Raw genomic sequence first — 20,080 nt, 5'->3', positions numbered from 1 at the left:
ATGAATTGGCTGAGTTGTATGTGTTTTCTGCTTACACTGTCACTGCACGTTCGCCTGTGTGCTAAGAGAGGAAAGCTTTCACGACTAGAGTCAGCGTTGCCTCTTTTGTTTAGGCTGTGCATGTAAGACAAACTTGTACTGCTTCTGTGAATGCTACCTCACCGTTGTGTGACTGAGGGACTCACACATTCTGTTGTTGCTGCTGTTCCAGGGCTTGAAGAAAGCTTACACCCTGTCCCTATGCTGTGTGTGTGTGTGTGTGTGTGTGTGTGTGTGTGCGAGCGAGAGAATGTATGCATGCGTGTATACATATGTGAGTGAATGATTGTTATCTAAGTGTACTTTCACCTCTCTCAACTCTCACCAAGTTAAGATCCTGGATCTTGTTCCATACCCACTTACAAAGACACTCTCAGCTTTTCCATCACCCCAGTGCCAGCCCTTAGTGTTCAACGAATACAAACAGAGGAAGCCGTGAAGTAGATGGAGGGTGTGTGTGTTCTTAACTTGCACTATTGCTGCCTATGTGAGAAAAGGCAACCCTTAAGGAGCGGATGTTACAGCTGAGCTTTGTGTCTGATTGAAGCTCCTGCGTTTAGATTTTTTGGTGCAATGTAAAGTCCCACAATATAATCTATATGTCCTGTTAACAACTGAAAGTAACAGAAAGTAATACAAATCCTACCAGAACGAACGCTTTGACAGTCATTAATCCTAAATTTAATTTCGTAAATGTTTCTATCTTTGTTCAATATAAATACCTTCTTTTCTAATATTTATTAATATTACCACAGCAGTCTCTAATTTAGAAATAGGTCTTAAAAGTTTTGTGCTATTCATCCTCATGTTGACTTGAGATCCATTAAAAAGACATCTAGTCGAAGGCAGAGTCTAATCTTTGTATAGTTAGGTTTCAAAGGTAAACTAAAGATTAAGGGTCCGATTATGAGTTACTTGGGCACACCACCATCCCACCACGGTGGGGGTTGAGTGAACACCATCAAGTCAGCAGCATCCTAACCCCTACATCATGAATTTACTGTGGTGCTGGAGGTGTGCCCGCGGTGCAGCCATGGTGGTGGCATGATTTTGCTTTAAGAGAGAGCCTGAAGGCAATGCCGACCCCTCTGTTGCGCCATCAGCAAGTCAGGTGCACAGTTGTCATATACCATGTCATGCATGGCACACAGCGCACACACATCAGTGCAGGCATAGGGGAGCACAACATTTGCCCCTGGCCACAATCTCCATGGGCTAAATTGCCCTGGGGTCCTTTTTGAGGGCCTTTACCTGCCTTTCCGCTGACCTACCGCAGGAGCTCCTCTCTTCGCGGTAGTATGGAGGTGGTTGCGAGGTGGTCTCCTTGCCTGTGTAGAAATCCAGCAGACGGACTGCCACATATGTGGGTGGTCAGACCGCCAGAAGCGACTGTGGTCTCTGGACTGCCAAAGTCATAAACGAGATCCAAGACTATATGACAGGAGATAAAGGCCTTGTAAATTCTTTTCCACGCAGTATAGCATGATGGACTACCGTGATATGCACTTCAATTGTCAATTTTCCTTTCCTTTCAGTCTGATGTTCAATCCCACCCCTTATTGCCAACAGCAGAAACACTACTGAGGCACCAGCCAAAGTCCACTTTGCCCAGGGGCCACCCTCTTAACCAATGAGCGCAGGATGTCACCCTTACATACAGTACCTTCAAAGCACAATTGTATCACTCCCCAAACTGATGAAGAACTGCTGATTGAGATATGTCAGAACGGGTGGTGAAACTTTCTCAGTAGCCAACAGTTTGTAGAATTTTCTACCTCTACAATTGCACTTAGATTACATTCTTATTTTGGAAAAGCTTGAAGACGTGAATGTTATGTTATATTAATTTGTATAGCATACTAATTACCCAAGAGGGTATCCAGGTGCTTGGGCAGGTGTTTAGATTTGTGGTCCTCGAGGTGCTTACATGAAGAGCTAGGACTTCAGCTTCTTGTAGAACTCTAGAACTGAGGCGGAGAATCTGATGTGTTGAGGAAGGTTATTCATATTTTGGGTGCGATGTCGGAGACTGAGCGATCTCCAGTTTTGCTTTTGCAGATGTGGGAAATGTGTGCAAGTGAGAGTGAGGCAGAGGGGGTTGGTGAAAGTATGTGGCTGTTCAGGTATTCTGGTCCTGTGTTGTATAGGGCTTTGTATGCGTGCGTGAGAAGTTTGAATTGTCTGCGCTTGTGAATGGAGGGCCACTGAAGCTTCCTGCAGTGTTGTATGATGTGGGTGCGGTGTCCAGTAGTTATGCGATGACACTGTATATCGGACTGAGAAATGACAGAAATGTGCCCCACAGGAGCCCTAAGTGGAGGGAGGTGAGGTGGGTGGGATGATGTCTTACCTATATATGATGGCATAGTATGAGGGAGATGGGTTCTTAGTCGATGAGCATACCAGACAGTAACACCACGTCAAGTCGATCGCAATGCCACATGAGAAATAAATGATTCATGCTGCACAGCAGAAAGTGTGACTTAGTGAGGTAATCATTCATAACTAATATATGGATTGATCTTCAGGTCACAAGTTCTAATCCTGGCAAGGCCCACTCAGGCTTCCATCTTTGTGCGGTCAGTAAACTGAGTACCATTACATTGGATAATAGTAATACCTTTTAATTGCAGTATCAGGATATTGCAGAAGTGCAGTATGAACCACTTTAAAACCTATTATTAATTACATCCCCTGACATGTATCCACTCCAGGAGTTTCAAGATGTGATACAGGAGAATATCTGGCAGGAGAGAGAAGAGCAGATCAGACACTATTTACTGGGGCATTTTCAGAGCAGTCCAGAAATTCAGTGAGCTGTCCAAATATTGTTTTTAAAAATGGATCACAATGTGCATCTTACAGCACGGTTTCAAATAAATGATCCACAAAGCCACAGGGTTTGAGCCAATTCAAATACTTGATTTCCAATATCTCTGAATACGTAAGCAGCATATTTCTTCACAACTACCTTTCACTTAATCTCATTGTTCTGCTCTATAGATGCTCAAATATTATCACCACCTAAACGCAGGATGGAAAATGAAAAAGATAGCTCAGTTCGCAATGCCAGGTAAAAGACAGCAGAGCAATAGCTCAGCTTATAGAGAGTTGACAAACATATGATGGTAACAATAGATATTATAATATTAATTATTTAGAACAATCAGATGAAAGAAATGGTGATTATCAAATCCAAAGCCTGTGCGAGATACTGGCATCTTGCAATTTAGAACCTCATGAAATATATTAAAAGGGAATATGTACCCTATTAGAGTGTGAAGAAGCGTGCAATGTTAGCCAGCCATAGACCTAGACACCCAGCGCAGCAGGTACCACTGACTGGAAAGGACTTCGAAGGGATTTGGTGGACTTGGCCTTTATACAGTCACTTTCATGAGCCTAGAAACCTCATGTTGTAGTGTAACCCTAATGACCTGAGGTCATCATGGTGTACTACCAAGGTTTCCAGCATAGGTTCATGAGGACTTGATTCATGCCAGATTTTCAGGATATCTACTGACTTTCCAAACTTTTCCCTTAAAGTTTGACTCTATGTAAATGTATCCCTTACATGTGGATATCCTGCATTTCTAGAATTGCTCTGGTTCTCCTGGGCCTACGCATAGACTGATGTTCTTTAGAACTGGCTCTTGGCTCATTTGTCAGGAAGGGACCACTGAACAGCAGCAGCCTCAGTGTTCTGAGGACAGACCCAATTTTGAAGGAATTATTACTGGAAGACATTAGTCCTGGTATGTGAAATGTTAAGGGATCTCCAACAGAGAGCAGGTTTATGGTGAAGCATTTCATCAGAGTCACGGTAGGCTCTGTGCTTTGTTTTGTATAAAATGCTCCTAGAGTTCTGGCTCCTTACCTTCTGTATCCCAGCGCTTAGTGATCACTAAGCTAGGGCACTATTCCAAACACCTTGCTTTGATCCTTTGTACATTTATTTTTATCGGATTACGGGCGTAGACGGAACTAAATATTTGATTAGATTCACACCTGTTTGGCCTGTCTGACATCATGGCTCAAGATTGGTGCTCTACAAATACCAACAGAAAACACACCACCTCCTCAAATATCCTATAAACCAGTAGGCTAAGCAGGGAAGAGTCAAATGGCTTTTTAGGCAGCATGTTATCAGTCATTTTCATAAATACTTCTATCAAACAACCCGGATTACCGGAGTGTGTTACTGTGGTACTAAAAAGCTAAACAATACTGTGGGATGAAGGAAGCAATTCACCTACTTAATATCACCAAAAGCCCAGGCTTTACCAGCTGCACAATATTGGAATTGTTAGAGCCAGCCTCGCCAGGTGTGACGAGATGGCTACCATGGACTACCCCCTCTCAGTGAACTGAATACTCGAAGCAAGACTGGCTTTAAAGGGGAGGTAATGCATAGTTCAATGTATCTATGGCACAAAAGTGATGAGACACCATCTAATTGCGCAGTTGAACCCTTCTTTGTTCCACCAATAGGAGTCAGATCATGTTGTGTTTTCCGACTGAGCATGAAGGAGCTTAAATGTTACAACAATGTTGTTATGCCCCACTAAGTTGAATTTGCATGTACTCCAATCCTGCTGCCCCAACTGCTCAGCCATAGTGTGAGTTGGTTATGGAATGTTAGTGTGCCTGTGATGCGTGGAATGCCTGGGTGTCTGAGTGGATGAGTGTTGTCAGTTAGAGATGGGCTCAGCAGGTAGGCAGGCTGCTCCTGTTGTACCACAACAGTCCTGGCTGTACTCAAGACTGATGTAACTTGGACATATCTAAATAAAGAAGACTTGAAAATAGATCCTGGGACACAACAAATGTACACATAGATATAACATGACATCTGAGACAACAGCATCAGCATCTTACCAGCAATAAGCACTGTTCCAGTGGTGTGAAAAAGCCACCAAACCGGAATTGCTGAGGGATCTGTGTTGAGGCAAACCTATGCTACTGCTGTCATGAGTGTGAGGGTTGCATGCGTCATACTATCTAGGATTGTGCTGGTTATGTGAGTGAGTTTGTTTTTCTGTGTGTGTGTGTGTGTGTGTAGAAGAAGGTATATTGCTGCTGCCATTACTGTACTGTGTGCTACTACTGTCTTTGTGGTACCTGTATTTTATGTTTGAGAGACAGTTGCAATACTGCTGCAGCTCCTGTTGTGTCTGTGTTGAATGTGAAAGATGTCTGGCCTGCAACATTCCATGCTTTTGAGGAATAAGGAAGAAAGGATGAAGGAGGTACGGAGAGGGAGGGAGGAAGGAGGGATGGGATGAGGGAAGGAGGGTGCGAGGAAGGAGGTAGGGAGGAAGGAGTAGGAGGAGGAAGGAGGAAGAGGAGGAGGAATGAGGAGGAAGGAGGGGGAGGAGGTGGTGGTGGTGTGTGTATTAAGGTGACCAGCACTGTTGTCTGTGCCGAACCTAGGCCGCGTGTGTGATAATACCCTTCCACTGCCATGATGTAATTGGCTGTGTGTGGTAGGACATTTTGACCTATAACAGACCTGCTCTTTTATAATACTACTTTTACCTGTAAAGCAGCCCTTATGTGCTGAAAATAAGCTTGCAATGTCGCTTGTACACCAGATACACCCGCAGTGACACATGCGTGTGTCTGAGTGCGTGTCTGTGTGGACATGTTTAAGCCACACTATGACCAGTTCTCACAGTATGTGTGTCTTTCTCTCCCGCGTTCTCTCTCTCCCTCTCTCTCTGGCATCATTCACTCCTCCTGCTTCTGCTCTACCTGTTCTGAGTGTGAAGTAAGCTTGTAATGCTGTCATAGTGCTACACCTGTCTGTGGTCTTGTGTCTGCGATAGAAACATGATCCATTACTGCTTTGCTGTACATATTCTTTGTGTGAGTGAAGCCGTCATTGCTTCTATCAATGATTATGACTGTGGGTGTTACTGAAGACTGACAATTTGTTTTGCATAAAACATCCTAGCAATCCAGATCCATAATAAACATGAGTTCATTCCTGTAGGTTTATTTCTAAATTTGGAGTAAATGTATTATTTTCCTGGAGTTCGCAAAGAATGTAAGAAATACTATCCTGCAATAGACAGTCACAACTGTTCTGCAGTCCTCATGTTTGTACTGACAGGCGTAAATGTACATGTTATATTACACATCTATGCATGCATAGGAAATGTGTTTTTGTACTTTCTAACTTTGTTTCCCTTTTCTTCCTCCCCTGCAGATTAGGAGAGTGCTCTCCCCCCATTTCCACGCTAAAAACAAAGAGTACATTACTGGATACCACTGCTGATAATGTTGATCATATTTTTGTATAAATCTGCTTTTGTTATTGTAACCCTTCTCTCCATTACACAAATGACTCCGGTCAAAGTCGCCACCACAAAACTTGAGAAACAAAACACATATTTTCAGGATGCTATGATCACAATTAACAAATCACGTTTACAATCAACCAGGGGCCTACCTGGATTGTTCAATATCCTTGACATCCTACAATTATATGAGATGTATTGTTCACAATACTCAGCACTGCTGGTGATGGCAAAAATTTGATCCATGGAGGAACTATAGTTAAGCTGTAGTACAGATGGCCTTTTCAAGCTTGAGCCTACTACTGGGGACTGCAGCTCCAGGGTATGGTATAGTGTTGTCCACACTTTATCCTCTGTAAAGTAAAAAGCAAAGAGAAGAAATGTGAATACATGATAAGGTGTGCAGCAGAAAGAGCTTTGATATAGATAATTCAACTTACTTGTCTTTTTTAAAACACCACACTGCATGGTGGCTGTAGTCATAAAATACCAACTTGTTTTTCACAATGATAATGCTCTCAGATGTTAGTGACACTAATGGATATCTTCCCTCTCCCTGTTTCTCCACTGCGCATGGCACTTAGCCCTGCAGGAAGCCACAGCGGTTGCTTCATTCCGGAAAGACAATCAGCAGAGAGGGAACCTGAGCCTCAAAATAGGGGTTGTCGCTTTAGCAGTGACTTTAGCAGCAGCGCTTTTAAAAATGTTAGGTGGCGAAGGAGCACTGTATAAATCTGAAGTGAGCCTTCGTGTTGTAGCGCACAAGTCCCTTTAGGCCCTTTAGTGACATTATCCTGAGGAATATTGAAGCACCTGATTTTGGATCATACAGACCCGGTAGGTGAAGGACCTTAGCCAAAGAACACAAGGCATATTTCAAGGCTATATTTGTTTATTTGTATATTCTCTGTTAAATAAAGTCTTGTAACCTTAACATAGTAAAGATGAATGTTTTGGTACCTAGATTCAAAGTCTGTATGTTATGCTTTGTTAAAGGCTCCTATAATGTATGACTATCAACCCAGAAGGGTCTCTTGCAGTTTTAGGAGGGAAAAGGCTGGTCCAGTGGCTGTGAGTTCTCCACAGCTGTTGGAGAACCAGGTCTACAGGAACTGGCAGAAACGACAACTGTTTGATTCTGCTCAAGTAGAGGTGGCAAGGATCTTCCACTTTGAATTCTACTGACAAAGAGGAGGTAATGGTCACTCAACAAAGTGTATACCCTCAAGATTCAATATCTGGACAAAAGAAAGCTTTGTTATTCACAGTGGGAAAACTGACTGTTACAAAAACCTAATCACATCTATTGAAATGGTAAAGGAGTCCTCCATACAGTGTGATCTGACAGAGTTACTTTGTTCCATATGTCCACTAAAGCATGTACTCAAACGTTCTCAGAGGTTGTTCCAACAGCCTGAACTTGTGACTTTTTTCCAGTCTGGTACGACCGGATAGCCACAGTTGGTGCTTTGGGTTTTTTGGCGCATTTTTCACTGAAATCTTTAAACCTGCACATCTCCAGTTCTACTGACTACATCTTTTCTGTTTTGGTCTTGTTTTATTTATTCAAAAACAAATTCTAACCTAGCGTGGGATCGTTTTGTGTGGTGTTTTCACGTTATTACTGTTTGAAGTGTCTCACAAATACTTTATATATTCCCTTTAGGTTAAGCCTGACTTCTCTGTGCCAAGCTACCAGAGGGTTGAGCACAGGTTAATTTAGGGTTGGCTTGTGTCTCACCCTGAAAAGGACTGCCTGACTAGGGTTTATTTATTTATTTATTTATAAAATGTCTATAGCGCACAAATACCTTCCAGTGTCTCGGCGCTAGAGCTTACAGATTGCAAAAGGGTTCCTATTAGGAGTTTACTGATTAAAAAGCCAGGTTTTAAGATGCTTTCGGAATGTTAGCAGTGATGGGCTAAGTTTAATGTAGGGAGGGAGCAGGTTCCACAGTTTAGAAGCGGCAACCACAAAGCGTTTGTCTCCCCATGTGGCTTTTTTTGTGCGTGGGTTTTGAAGCTGTTGGGCTGCAGATGAACGTAATGTTCGACTAGGCGTGTAAACACAAATAGCCTTTTTAAAAAATTCTGGTCCAATGTTGTTCAATGCCTTATATGTGATACACAAGGCCTTAAACTTCGTACGGCTTCTAACCGGCAACCAATGTAGTTGACGAATGATGGGAGAAATAGATGAATACTTCGGTGTGCCGGTTAGAATTCTTGCGGCAGCATTTTGAACAAGCTGTAGTTTGTTCAAAACTTGCTCCTGCGCGTTCAACAATAGGCCATTACAATAGTCCACCTTAGACAATACCAAAGTGGACATTAGGGTCTTGCCTGCATTTGGGGGAAGAAATGGAAGCAATTTCTTTACCATTCTTAGGGTAAAAAAGGAGGCTGAGACCACTGCGTTGGCATGGCTGACAAAAGCTAGCTTGTTGTCGAATAGAACCCCCAGATTCCTAACTTTGGATACTGGTGATGGAGGGGTTCCTAACTCCGAAGGCCACCAAACTGGGGACCAAGACGGGGTCAGCTCACCAAATACCATGACCTCAGTCTTGTCAGAATTTAACTTTAGACAAGTCTGATCCATCCAGGTACTGATGGCTCTCATACCCTCCTGGAAGTTAACGGCCACTGCTCCTCCATTTTTGTGAATCGCCAGGACCAGCTGGGTGTCATCAGCGTATGAGGTCAGTCCAATACCAAATGACTTGATCACCCTCGCCAAGTCCGACACGTAGATGTTAAAAAGTGTCAGACTTAGCGAGGAGCCTTGGGGAACTCCACAAGGCAAAGTGAAATCAGGAGAGTAATAACTCCCCATCTTCACAGACTGCTCTCTGTCAGCCAGGAAGGATGCCAGGAGTGCTTTGGCTTTGCCCTGAATGCCTATAGCAGCGACACGGTCGATCAAGATAGTATGATCGACCGTGTCGAAAGCTGCAGACAAATCCAACAGTATTAGGACCGCTGCACCACCCTGGTCCATGATTATCCTGACCTCCTCTGCTGCCTTTATCAGAGCAGTCTCGGTCCCGTGGCCCTTCCTGAACCCAAACTGGGTGTCATCCAGCAGATCGTTCTGATCAATATAGTTCGACAGCTGTAAGTTCATTGCCTTTTCAAAAAATTTTGATGGATAAGGGAGCGAGGCAATAGGGCGATAGCTTTTAGGCTCTGATGGATTTAGGGTCGATTTTTTTAAAAGAGGTTTTACAGTGGCTTTTTTCCAGATTGAGGGGTAGTCCCCTGTCCGAAACATGGCATTACAGATTTTAATGAGCACCGGGGCTATCAGATTGAATAATGGTTTGAGGATGAATGGAGGACATGGATACAAAGGTGATCCTGACTTAATAGTGTTCATAAGTTCTTTCATAGCCTGTTGGGATAGTGGGGAAAAAGCCTCAAAGGTTGGCTTAGGGGACGTAAGAGGGATTTCCAAGCAGGCTGAATCAGTGATAGTTTTTTTAGTAAAATTGGTAAAGATGTCTTTGACCTTTGCCTTAAAAAATTCCGCTACCTTATTGCAGAAAATTTGAGATGGCTCTGTGGTGGCAAGAGCTGGTGGATTGGCTAATTTTTAAACCACCTGATATAGCTGTTTGCTCGAATTTTGAGCTAGTTCTATCTGTGTACTATAAAAGTTACATTTTTCTGCAATTATGAGTTTTTTGTAGCTTGACAAAGCTTTCTTGTATGTATCTCTGTCATTGTTGTCGTATTTCATACGCCAACGCCTCTCCAAATTTCGGCATCGTTGTCTTTCAAGCCTTAGTGGTTCCGAGAACCACGGCGCGGAGGGTTTAGTGCGGTTTGGCCGCATCTTTATGTTAGGTACTAAGCGGTTAAAGGCATTGTTCAGCCAATGTCCATAGTTATTAGATGCTTCATGTGGATCAGATATGTCTTCTGGTCTCGTGGACTCCAAGGTATTATGTAAAACGGTGGAATCAAGGTTTTTCAAGTCGCGACATTTAATCTGGGGCCGGATGCGAGGGGATACATTTTTATGATTCCTGACTAAGATAGTGAATTTCACTGCCGAGTGATCCGTCCATATAAGCGGGAACACTGTAGGGTAAGTCATATGAGAATTATTTGTAAATAAGCCATCCAGAATGTGGCCTGCTTGATGAGTGGCTAAGGAGACCCGCTGTTCTAAGCCAGCGGCCGAGAAGTCCGAGATAAGAGTGGACGAGTCTTTATCTGCAAGATTTTCTAAATGAAAATTAAAGTCTCCCAATATTGTGTAGTCCGAATTGGCGGCTACTGGTTCTAATAGGAAATTGAGGGATTTCAGGAAGGGTATGCGTGAGGTAGGTGGTCAATACAACAGAGTTCCCTTAAAGGTTTGTATAGGGGAGAGAGTAATAGTGAAACCTAAAACTTCAGCAAAATCGCAATATAATGGTTCTGTTTTTATAGCTAAATTGGCTCGGTGTATAATGGCTAGACCACCGCCCCTTTTGCCGGATGATCTGTCTAGTCTAATCACATGATAGCCGTCCGGGGTGGCTATACTAAAATCTGGGCCAGATGCTAGATCTGCCCAGGTCTCAGTTATAAACAGAACGTCTATATTTTGTTTGACTATGAGTTCCGCCACGTCTTCCCTATGTTTTATAAGAGAACGTGCATTTATAAGTGTACAGATTATGTGTTTATCTTCGTTTCTAGGGACCAGAAGGGATGGTTGCTGTGAGTAAGGTAACGTAATCTTAAATGAGCAGTTCAGACAGGCGTTAGAAAGTAAGTTACAAAAGGAATCAGTTTCAAAGTGAGTACAGCTCTTGTGATTTACAGTGTTTCCTATACTCAGAAGCTGCGCTCTGGAATAGGTTGTTACCTTCGTTGTGTAGTGGGTTCTGCGGGGGCCAGGGGATGTGGCGCACAGCGCGATCCCAGCACGGACTGGCGCAGACTGGCACCCCTTTGGCGCGGCTTCGGCGCGGTAACGGCGCTCCCGCTGCGCTCGACCACTGCGCTTCCGGGTAGCCATTTTTAAGGTCTAAGCCCCGTCCCCAGCTGGAACGCTAACTCCGTTCTGGTCAGGGAGCCGGACCTGAGGCACAATGGAGCTCTACCCTGCCCTCCACACAAACGGCACGGAGCCGCGGTGGAACGGGGCTAGGGGTACAGAGTAATCACAGTACTGCTAGTAGGTTAAAAAAAAATTTAAAATAATAGTTGTTACATCAATTGCATCGGATTGCAGAAGGTGCGCTTTTAACAGGGGGAATTTTAAAAATACTGCGTTTAGCACTGGGCTTAACAAGCATGCAGAGGAGGATCCCCTCGCAATCTGCACGAGCTCTTCACAACAAACACACAAGGAGCTGCCAGCACCTTGCAGAATGCAGCACATAGAAAGAGGTGCATTCTGCAGCACACATAGGAAGAAGAAAAACCCTTCAGGATTGTTTCTCTAAACACAGTGCCCATTCCTGCCCAGAAACAATCCTGCCTGCATCGCAGGCACCCTTTGCACCATGGTGCTAGAGTGCCTGCATTAGCGCTAGGCAGCCTATTGTGAGGCAGCGCAGGGGAAAGGACAGGAAAGCACTGTATTGCTTTAAATATGGCACTTTCCTGCCCTGTCTCTGTAGTGAAGCACAGCAAGGTGACTTGCTGCACTGTGTTACGTTTCTTTCCCATAAATATGGGCCTGAATATCAAAGGGACAGGAAGCAAAAGAGTTACATCCATTCTTCCTCTCACGTAGAGTTGAGGCAAAATGGTAGACTTTGGGACCTTGTCACCGATGAGTAAGTCCCTGGAGACGTGATCATTACAGATAATGAAGAATGATAAAAAAGGAATCCCCAGGGTTATTCCAGAAAAGTAGGTTGATCGCTGTGTGATTGGGAGCAGTGCAATGAAGGTAGGCGAGGGGATATTATACATGAAGATGTGAAACATTAGGATGGAATGGCCAATGCATTCAGGCAATAAGAGCTGCCATTTATCTCTCACCGGAAGTGGGTAATTTGGTGGAGAAAAGTGCCACTGCCTTAGATGTTATTCCTTTCAAAAGCCCATACTGTGAAGCCTATCTTTGAATGAAGTCTGCCGTCAGTTGAGGAGGGTTAAGTGCCTAAAATGTAAGGATTACTCAGGAAACAAATATGGATGAGGGTACACAAACTATATTACAGAATCTCAGAGCTCACCCACAACTATAAACTTACTTTCGAGTCCCTCTGATAACGCTGAGATCAAAGGAAGGGGTGGTAGAGAATGTCCTTGGTAGAGGCCAGTGTCTCACTGCCATTACTGACAGACAAGCAGGTGAATTTTGGTGTAGAGATTCAGATGAGAAGAGACATTAAGTTTGCAAAGAGTCAAATCACTTCTGGGAAAACTCTGCCCACAGTCGAGAAAACTTCACAAGTAAAGCATATACTTGAGAAAGAAAATGTGTTTAAAATTAAAATGAAGTTCATTAGGATAAAGTTGGCTAGTTATAGAAACAGCAATCAGCTTTGCAAAAACTGTATTTCTACCACTCATTAACTGTATCTTTGCCTTTTAGCCTGTGCAGCTCTCCACTCCTTTTAGTCCAGGCTTGTGCTCAACAAATATGACATATTTACTCACATTCATTTCTCACTTGGGTCTGTGATGCCTGAGGATTCAGCCAGTAATTTCAATTTGGGGTTCACAGGGTTAGGAGCTGCTACATATGGTTTGCTCTTCGGTGCCACTGACACACCACCTCTTCTCTTCTGGGGGTATGAAAGAAGCCCCAGTAACTGAGCATAGACATGTGTAGTAATGGGTATATCTATTTAAGGTATTCCATTGTTAGAAATACTAGTATGTAATAGAATGTTTTGCATGTAATAGAATGTCTTGCTTACAACTGGATTATAAGAATGTTATGATTCATTGTACCAGCAGTTCCCCACAGAGCTGCATGCACTTTATTGTACTCAACTTAATGACATTAAATTCATTAATTTACCATTTATATCTAAGTGTGATTACTACACTTATTTACTTCAACTGCTGCATCACAACAACACAATTTACTTTCTGGAATTGTCACTATTTGTGTGTCAAAGGGTATCTGATGTCACTTCTGCTACCCATGGCACTGGAAGTAACATCCAGGGGTGGTTCCATTATGAAGATGGCAGACGAGTGGGTGGTATAGGAGGCTTACACGTGGTTCACAGTACTGAGCAGTGCTGGAATTGGAAAAAACACTCTGAGATCCTATGAAGTTGGTGTCAGGGTATGGCGATGGAAAGGAGGCGGTATCACAAGGGGCAGTGTCACGAAGAGCAGAGTCTGGCAGTCAGCTGATACATTTTTTTAAAACACTGTTCCAAAGAAATTGGCAGCAAGCAGAAACGTGACAGTAAATCTGTGTGGCTTATTTAATTGGTCACAAAGAGGCTGGATTTTAAAATATCTTACAGGCTTAAGGTCCCTGCTGCAGAGATCTCTGTGTGCACATTAATTATGAGGGGATACTATTATTGGTAAGTTAACTCTCCTCCTTAATGCACAAGATGGTGGCATGTGTGGTTTGTCTAGTCAAGTTTTAGACTCATAAAGCAGCCAAGCTATTTGGTGTGCCTCCAGCAAAACACAATATGTAAGATACAAATATTTTTTTTATTTTATGTAGAAAAGTAGGTGGGTTTCTGCTGTTGACACAGATCCTTCTGTTACTTACAAGTCAGTATTTGCAATCCTTCTAATATAGCACACTGTGCTAAGAACTAGCATCAAGGAGCTATATGCAACGGCAAATCATGGGTATAGAACCTTGCTGTTTTTATCTCAATATTTCATTATTCTATATCTGCTCAAAAGATTTACTTTGTGTAGGATTAAAGTATTTTTATTACAGACAATCCCTACCACTGAGTGGCGTTTTAAATTCTGACATTGTGCCTCTTCCTACATTGCACTCCTAAAATATAATGCCTATCAGTAGTAGTGCTGAGTAGTGACTCCTACACATTATAACATTGTCTAATGCAACATTTTCAGAGCACTGAATTACACACTACTAAGATATATTGTCTCTGTATAATGTATTTATTCATATGATGTGTACTCTGACGCCCTACTTTGGGATGAGCAGCTCCAAAAAAAAGGAATACAAAGAATTAGTAAATGTATTTGAATTGTTATTTATCTAATTACTCATGCAGACAGATGCATCAGACGTTCTTATAGTGCATGCATATTTTTTATCTGCAGGGGTTGAACAAAGCGCAAAACCTGCCTCCGTACAAAATGTTCTCCTATGTACTTGAAGTGATAACAAACTGTGTGCCTTAGTTTCCATCCATTGCATTGACATCTAGGTAATGGTGACAGGATGATGCACGAACCAAATGAGGGTTGATGGCTTTTAAATCAGGCCTTTGTTTTGGGCCCAGCTGGGAATCAAAATAAAAAAGTTCCTACACCAGCAGGTTGCTGCTCAGAACCGACAGCAGGTTTCTGCTCAGAACGGAAAGCAGACAACGTGCAGGCGCTGCTGAATGTGTCCATCTGTCCACAAATTACATCAGGACAAATTCATCGTATTTCACTGGGGCCAGCTTGACTCAGTATTAGCTGCTAGATCCAGGGCCCAGAAGAGTCTCCCTCATTGGCTGCAATAGTACGGGCGCTCACATAAGATGCCTGTACAGTGAAGATTGTCTACTTGATGGCCTGCAGGAGGGGCTTTGCCACTTCTTCCTCCTCTATGCTGAGTCGTTGGTGCTCAATATATTTTTCTGATAAGTGGTAAAAAGTAAAACTATAAGATACTAAAATTAGTCGAAAAAAATGTGTTTCGTTATGAAGGTCACGAGTACTATGCTGTTTTGCGAGCAGAGTTGCACAGGGTCTCTGTAATGCTGGTATTAAAGTGAGTTTCAAGCACTTATTCTGGCGATAAAATGATTTTGATAAAAAAACCTGAACAACTGTAGTTTACGTTTTCTGGAAAAAATCACCATACACATGGAATCAATTTCACTCTGATGTAATCACGCTATTTAGGTACTTTGGATTCAGAAAATAGTTAAACACATAGCTCTCGCTTGCTTCTTGAAAAATGTTTTCTGATATAAGACTAGATAAATACAGTGCATTTCTTGTCAGTAGAGGGTGCCATCGATTAGGATGTGTGTTGAATCGCTGCATTTTAATAATGAGTGTTTACTTCTGCGTTGCTGCAGTGGATTGAAATGAAAAATATCCCTGTAAATAGACGTTTTTATTTGTTTTAATTGGGGAGTGCTCTGATGCAATCTTTTGGCGATTTGCCGTCTACGCACACACCAACATGAAATAAAATTAAACATAACAAACACAATCAGGCTACGAATATTGTTTGGTAAGCGTTTTGTGTTTTCCTATTTATTCCCATACGTATGCTTTTCTTAGCTGTTGGAGATTTAAGATATTACAAATCACTACTATATTTGTTGCTACTATATGTGGGTCCATCTAACATTTGCATCATCATCATCACTTTATTTGTATTGGGCCAGACAGGCCATGAAAGACAGAAAAAAACAACTATGCACAATATGAATATACAACATCATTAATAAACAGGTCCAAAATTGAAACGTCCAATGAATAAAAATATTTAAAGCAACAACATATGTATGGGTCTAGATAACATTTGTAATTAGCACGTACACCAAAGATGCACAATCGCAGAAAGAAGGGGAAGAACCTTAACCTCGAATGGGTGACGCTAAAATACAAGCAGTGGCAAAGCCAAAAGCGGCAATGTGCTTAGACACAGACATTCATAAATGTTGCTTGCATGTGTTGCATACACAAATGCGGTTCAGCACTTTAAAGTTTTCTCTTTTGGGTTTACCAATGGTGGGGAAAATGTCGTAAAAGAGATTGCGATCTATGTGTATCGCATTAGGGAACTCATTCCCCATCCAGCATCACACCACGAGGTGCAGATGCAGTGTTTCCTTCAAGGGGGTGGAGCCTCTCAACACTAGTTCAAATCGAGCTCCGAAATCCCGCAACGCAGGACACGCTGGGCCAAGGGCGGGCCCGTCATACGCCCGTAAGCGACCGGAGTAGGCTGGGCCTCCCCCTTGGCTGCTTTGGATGTCATAAAGTATCTGTTATTCAATCCCTTTAACTCTCATCATCACCCACAATTGTTTTAGCACAGCCCTTTGCCTCCAACAGTAACTCACATATGATCGCATTTCCTGATTTTTTGGTGGGTGCTTGTTGAATGCACCGTTGCTGCTAAGGCTTGGTTTGCTGCTGTGATTTTTGAATTTGGGTTTTGGTGGATGATTGGTCCAGTCATTAGTGTATGTTTCCCTTGCTTGTATTTGTGTATTGTTTTTATTTGCCGGTATAACAATGGTTATTGTTGTTTCATTTTTCTATTTTCCATTGTCCATTGACTAGTGAATGTCAAGGTGCCATTTTTTTAATGGAGACCTGGCTGTGGGAAGATGGCCTGATATGTGATGTCCACTATTCTAGTGGGCACCCTGTGTCAGTCCAAACAACCCTTATGGTGATGGTTGTAAAGTCAACCTTATAGACCAGCTATCCTAGTGGTAGCATGGACAGAGCAGTCGTAGGCTAAAACTTCAGAGAGCATGTGAAGCCAGCTGTTTTACCATATGTAACCCCTTGAATACCAAGTGAAAGGACACCACACAGGTTATATATAAAATATATATGTATTTATTACTAACACAACCCCTCTGAACTCTTTATGAGGTCAGAGGCCAAAAGACATAACAAGTTACTTAATTATCATACACTAAGTTGCACAAAATACATTAGAGCCCTAGAGGCGTTACAAACCATATACTAAAATAGTGGTATAAGAACCACGTCACGAACAGGGAGTAGGCCTAGGGCCTAGGGAATCGCTGGGGCTATGCTGTACTACCAAAGGTTAGGAAGCAGGAGGCCCACGGGATGCGTGTGCAGTGTCTACACACACACGCGAGTTACCATAGGGATACAATGGGAACATAAAGATTAGAAACTAGTTGATTTAGGACACTTCCAGATGGACTAGGAGAAAGCTACTGAAAACTAGGACACTTGGATAGTCAATACCCACATGTGCACCGGAGTACTCGCGTTACCTCACCCACAGGAGCCGGGTGCATAGGTGTCAAGTTGTGTTGGGTTTTGTCGCTGAATCCTATGGAGACCTGTAAAACGATGCTGCAGGCGACCAGGAGGAAGATGTCCGGTTGAATCCAAGGGTGGATCGAGGATGAAGAGTACCTAAAAGCAGAGGGGACAGAGTCTGGGTCACTAGCCAGTGACCAGGAAGGAACCAGGAAGGAACCAGGCGACGTTGGATGCGATCAGGTGAAGATGCGAATCTTGTCTCTGCAGCCACGTGGACCAGGAGATATCGGCGACAACCAGGAGCTGGATACGTACTGTCCCACAAAGGATCTCGCTGTCGGCTGTGTCGGCTTCTGGATTGGAGTCAACAGTCCTTGGCAAATGCAACCCATGCAGGAATTGAAGATGGACTTCTGTTCAGACCAGCAAGGTATGGGGGGCTTCTCCTTTTAAGGGAAGCAGGAGCAAGCCTGGAGCAACCAGGCAAGTGGTGTAAGTTCAAAGGTTCGCCTTCACAGAGGCCACTAGCGAATGAGCAAGTGATCGGAAAGGTGTATCAAGCACAAAAACACAAGCAGGCCCCACGCAGCAGTCGGTGAGTATGGAGGGCTGCGCGTCAGTGCAAAAGGTGCTCGGGGCTGGGGCTTCTCAATCCTCAATGCACAACTTCGAGAGTGCCTCAGAAGCTGCGCAATTAGCAATACGCAGGATTTCCAAGATGTCCGGTCCCACGTCTCTCGTCGCTTCCACGGGTTTCAGCTTTGCTGTGGCTGTGGATTGGGGTCAGAGAAGTCTGGAAGTCTAGTTCCTGTCTGGCTCTGTGCTCAGGCTCTGGCGGGATTGTCGACAAAGCAAACCGGCAAGTCGCTGTTGGTGCCTGTTTGCACAGGGTGGTCACTCCTTGGCCACAAGGGAGATTCTTCAGTCTTCAAGTTGCAGTAGAATGTCGAAGGTCCAGAGTTTTATTTCAAGTTTCAGTTCAGGATAAATCTAAAGTCTCTAGACTCAGCTCCTACCTTTATACTAATCAAAGGGGCTGGATTACCTGCTAGGTCCCTCCTATGGGTGGGACCACGGAAGGGGGTGGTTATAACCCTTTCCCTTTGTCCAGCTTCGTGCCAGAGCTGGGGCTGGAGTGCCCCAGCAACTGGTTTGAACCGGGCTATGCATGGAGCACCTTGTGTGCCCCAGGCAGTGTCTCATTTCATTCAGCCCTCCCTGCTCCAATACACTATGGCCTGTCTGGGGTGGCGCTAGCACCTTCCAAGACAGGAAACCTATTGTCCAAGCTTCCCTCGCTGTAAGGACTCCCAGCGGCAGAGCCTCACGGCCAACGCGTGACCGCACCAACACCTTCATCACCTTGCGCACTCTCACGCCCACCGAGCCGGATGACCGCAAGCTCTCCAAGATGGCGACGCGCCTGCGGATGGCCTCCAGCTTCATCTCCCACCTGGAATCCCACCTTCTCTCCTGGACTTTTTGACTTTTGTTCTGTCCTGACCGACACTTTACTGCTATTTTCGGACAGTTTTCTCTGGACTCTGACCCTCCTCGCATTCCCCCGTCCTTTAACCCTTTTCCCCGTGGATGATCCTCAAATGTCTCCTCCCTTTTCTGCTTCCCCTTCTCTCCATACCCTTGCATCCCTCCCACCCTCCCTTTGTGCTGTTACTGCATCCACACTTATGGAACTCTGCTCTTTGACTTATTGTAATAACTCTAATTAATGGTTTTTGCTTTAGACCTTGCACCATATACCATTCCTATGCAACTTTTAGAGTATATCCAGTCTTATCCCCTCCCTATGTACATAGAGATAACTCTATTCACTAGTGTATGCAGTAGACCTTTGTACTCTCTACCATTCCTATGTGACCCTTAGAGTATATCCAGTAATATCCCTTAGTTTAGTTTGTTTAGTTTGTATAGCGCAAACAGCTACCCAACAAAGGGTTTCCCGGCGCTTGTGATTCAGAGGAGGAAGTTTGGACAACTGACTAGATGTTAAACAGCCAAGTTTTAATGGCTTTTCTGAAACTGATATGATTAACCTCTGAGCGCAAAGCCTGTGGCATAGAGTTCCACAGGGAGGGGCCAAGGTAGGCAAAGGATCTACCTCCCATGCGTGATAGTCTTATTTTAGGCACAGCAAATTTGTTTGCTGTTGCGGATCTCAGCGTCCTGGATGGACGGTAGAGTTGTACCAGATTTAACAGGTATTTAGGGGCTTTATTTGCTGAGATTTTATGCATAAAGCATAGTGATTTAAATTTGATTCTGCTCTCAATTTTCAACCAGTGTAATTCTCGTATGAGTTTGGTAGTAGGTGCATGGATGGGAATTTTACCTAGCAATCTAGCCGCAGCATTTTGTACGGTTTGTAGTTTGCGGACAGTGGCTTTTTTGGCTCCCAAATATAGTATATTGGCATAATCCAATCTGGATGTTATGAGGGCGTTAATGACAGTTCTTTTGGTGTGATCTGGTAGCATCCAGCAGATTTTCTTTAGCCACTTCAGAATGACAAAGCAGGTGGCTGATGTTTTGATGACCTGCTGGTGCATACTAAGAGTGTCATCTACCACAAAGCCAAGATTACGGGCCTGGTTAGTTGGTATAGG

At 43.6% G+C, this 20,080-nt stretch overlaps 1 protein-coding gene and 1 long non-coding RNA gene across 3 annotated transcripts in view; one reads left to right on the top strand and one right to left on the bottom strand.

Annotated features, from left to right (window-relative positions):
- Positions 1-6,481, top strand: part of LOC144784623 (uncharacterized) — a 35,456-nt gene extending 28,975 nt beyond the window's left edge. Inside the window, exon 3 of the long non-coding RNA XR_013601686.1 lies at positions 6,251-6,481. This is a non-coding gene — a long non-coding RNA (uncharacterized LOC144784623). The remainder of the gene's footprint in view (positions 1-6,250) is intronic.
- The window catches only part of CNTNAP2 (contactin associated protein 2), a 2,169,461-nt gene that overhangs the window by 629,679 nt on the left and 1,519,702 nt on the right, over positions 1-20,080 (bottom strand). For both annotated transcript variants that reach the window (XM_078663547.1, XM_078663548.1), the window contains one exon: positions 6,494-6,694. In XM_078663547.1, the coding sequence (XP_078519673.1) occupies positions 6,494-6,694 (201 nt within the window). The remainder of the gene's footprint in view (positions 1-6,493; positions 6,695-20,080) is intronic.

The sequence above is a fragment of the Lissotriton helveticus genome, chromosome 10 (assembly GCF_964261635.1).
Source record: "Lissotriton helveticus chromosome 10, aLisHel1.1, whole genome shotgun sequence".
In the NCBI taxonomy this organism is placed as follows: Eukaryota; Metazoa; Chordata; class Amphibia; order Caudata; family Salamandridae; genus Lissotriton; species Lissotriton helveticus.
Note: the sequence above shows the minus strand (reverse complement) of the source record. Positions and strands in the feature narration are given on the sequence as shown.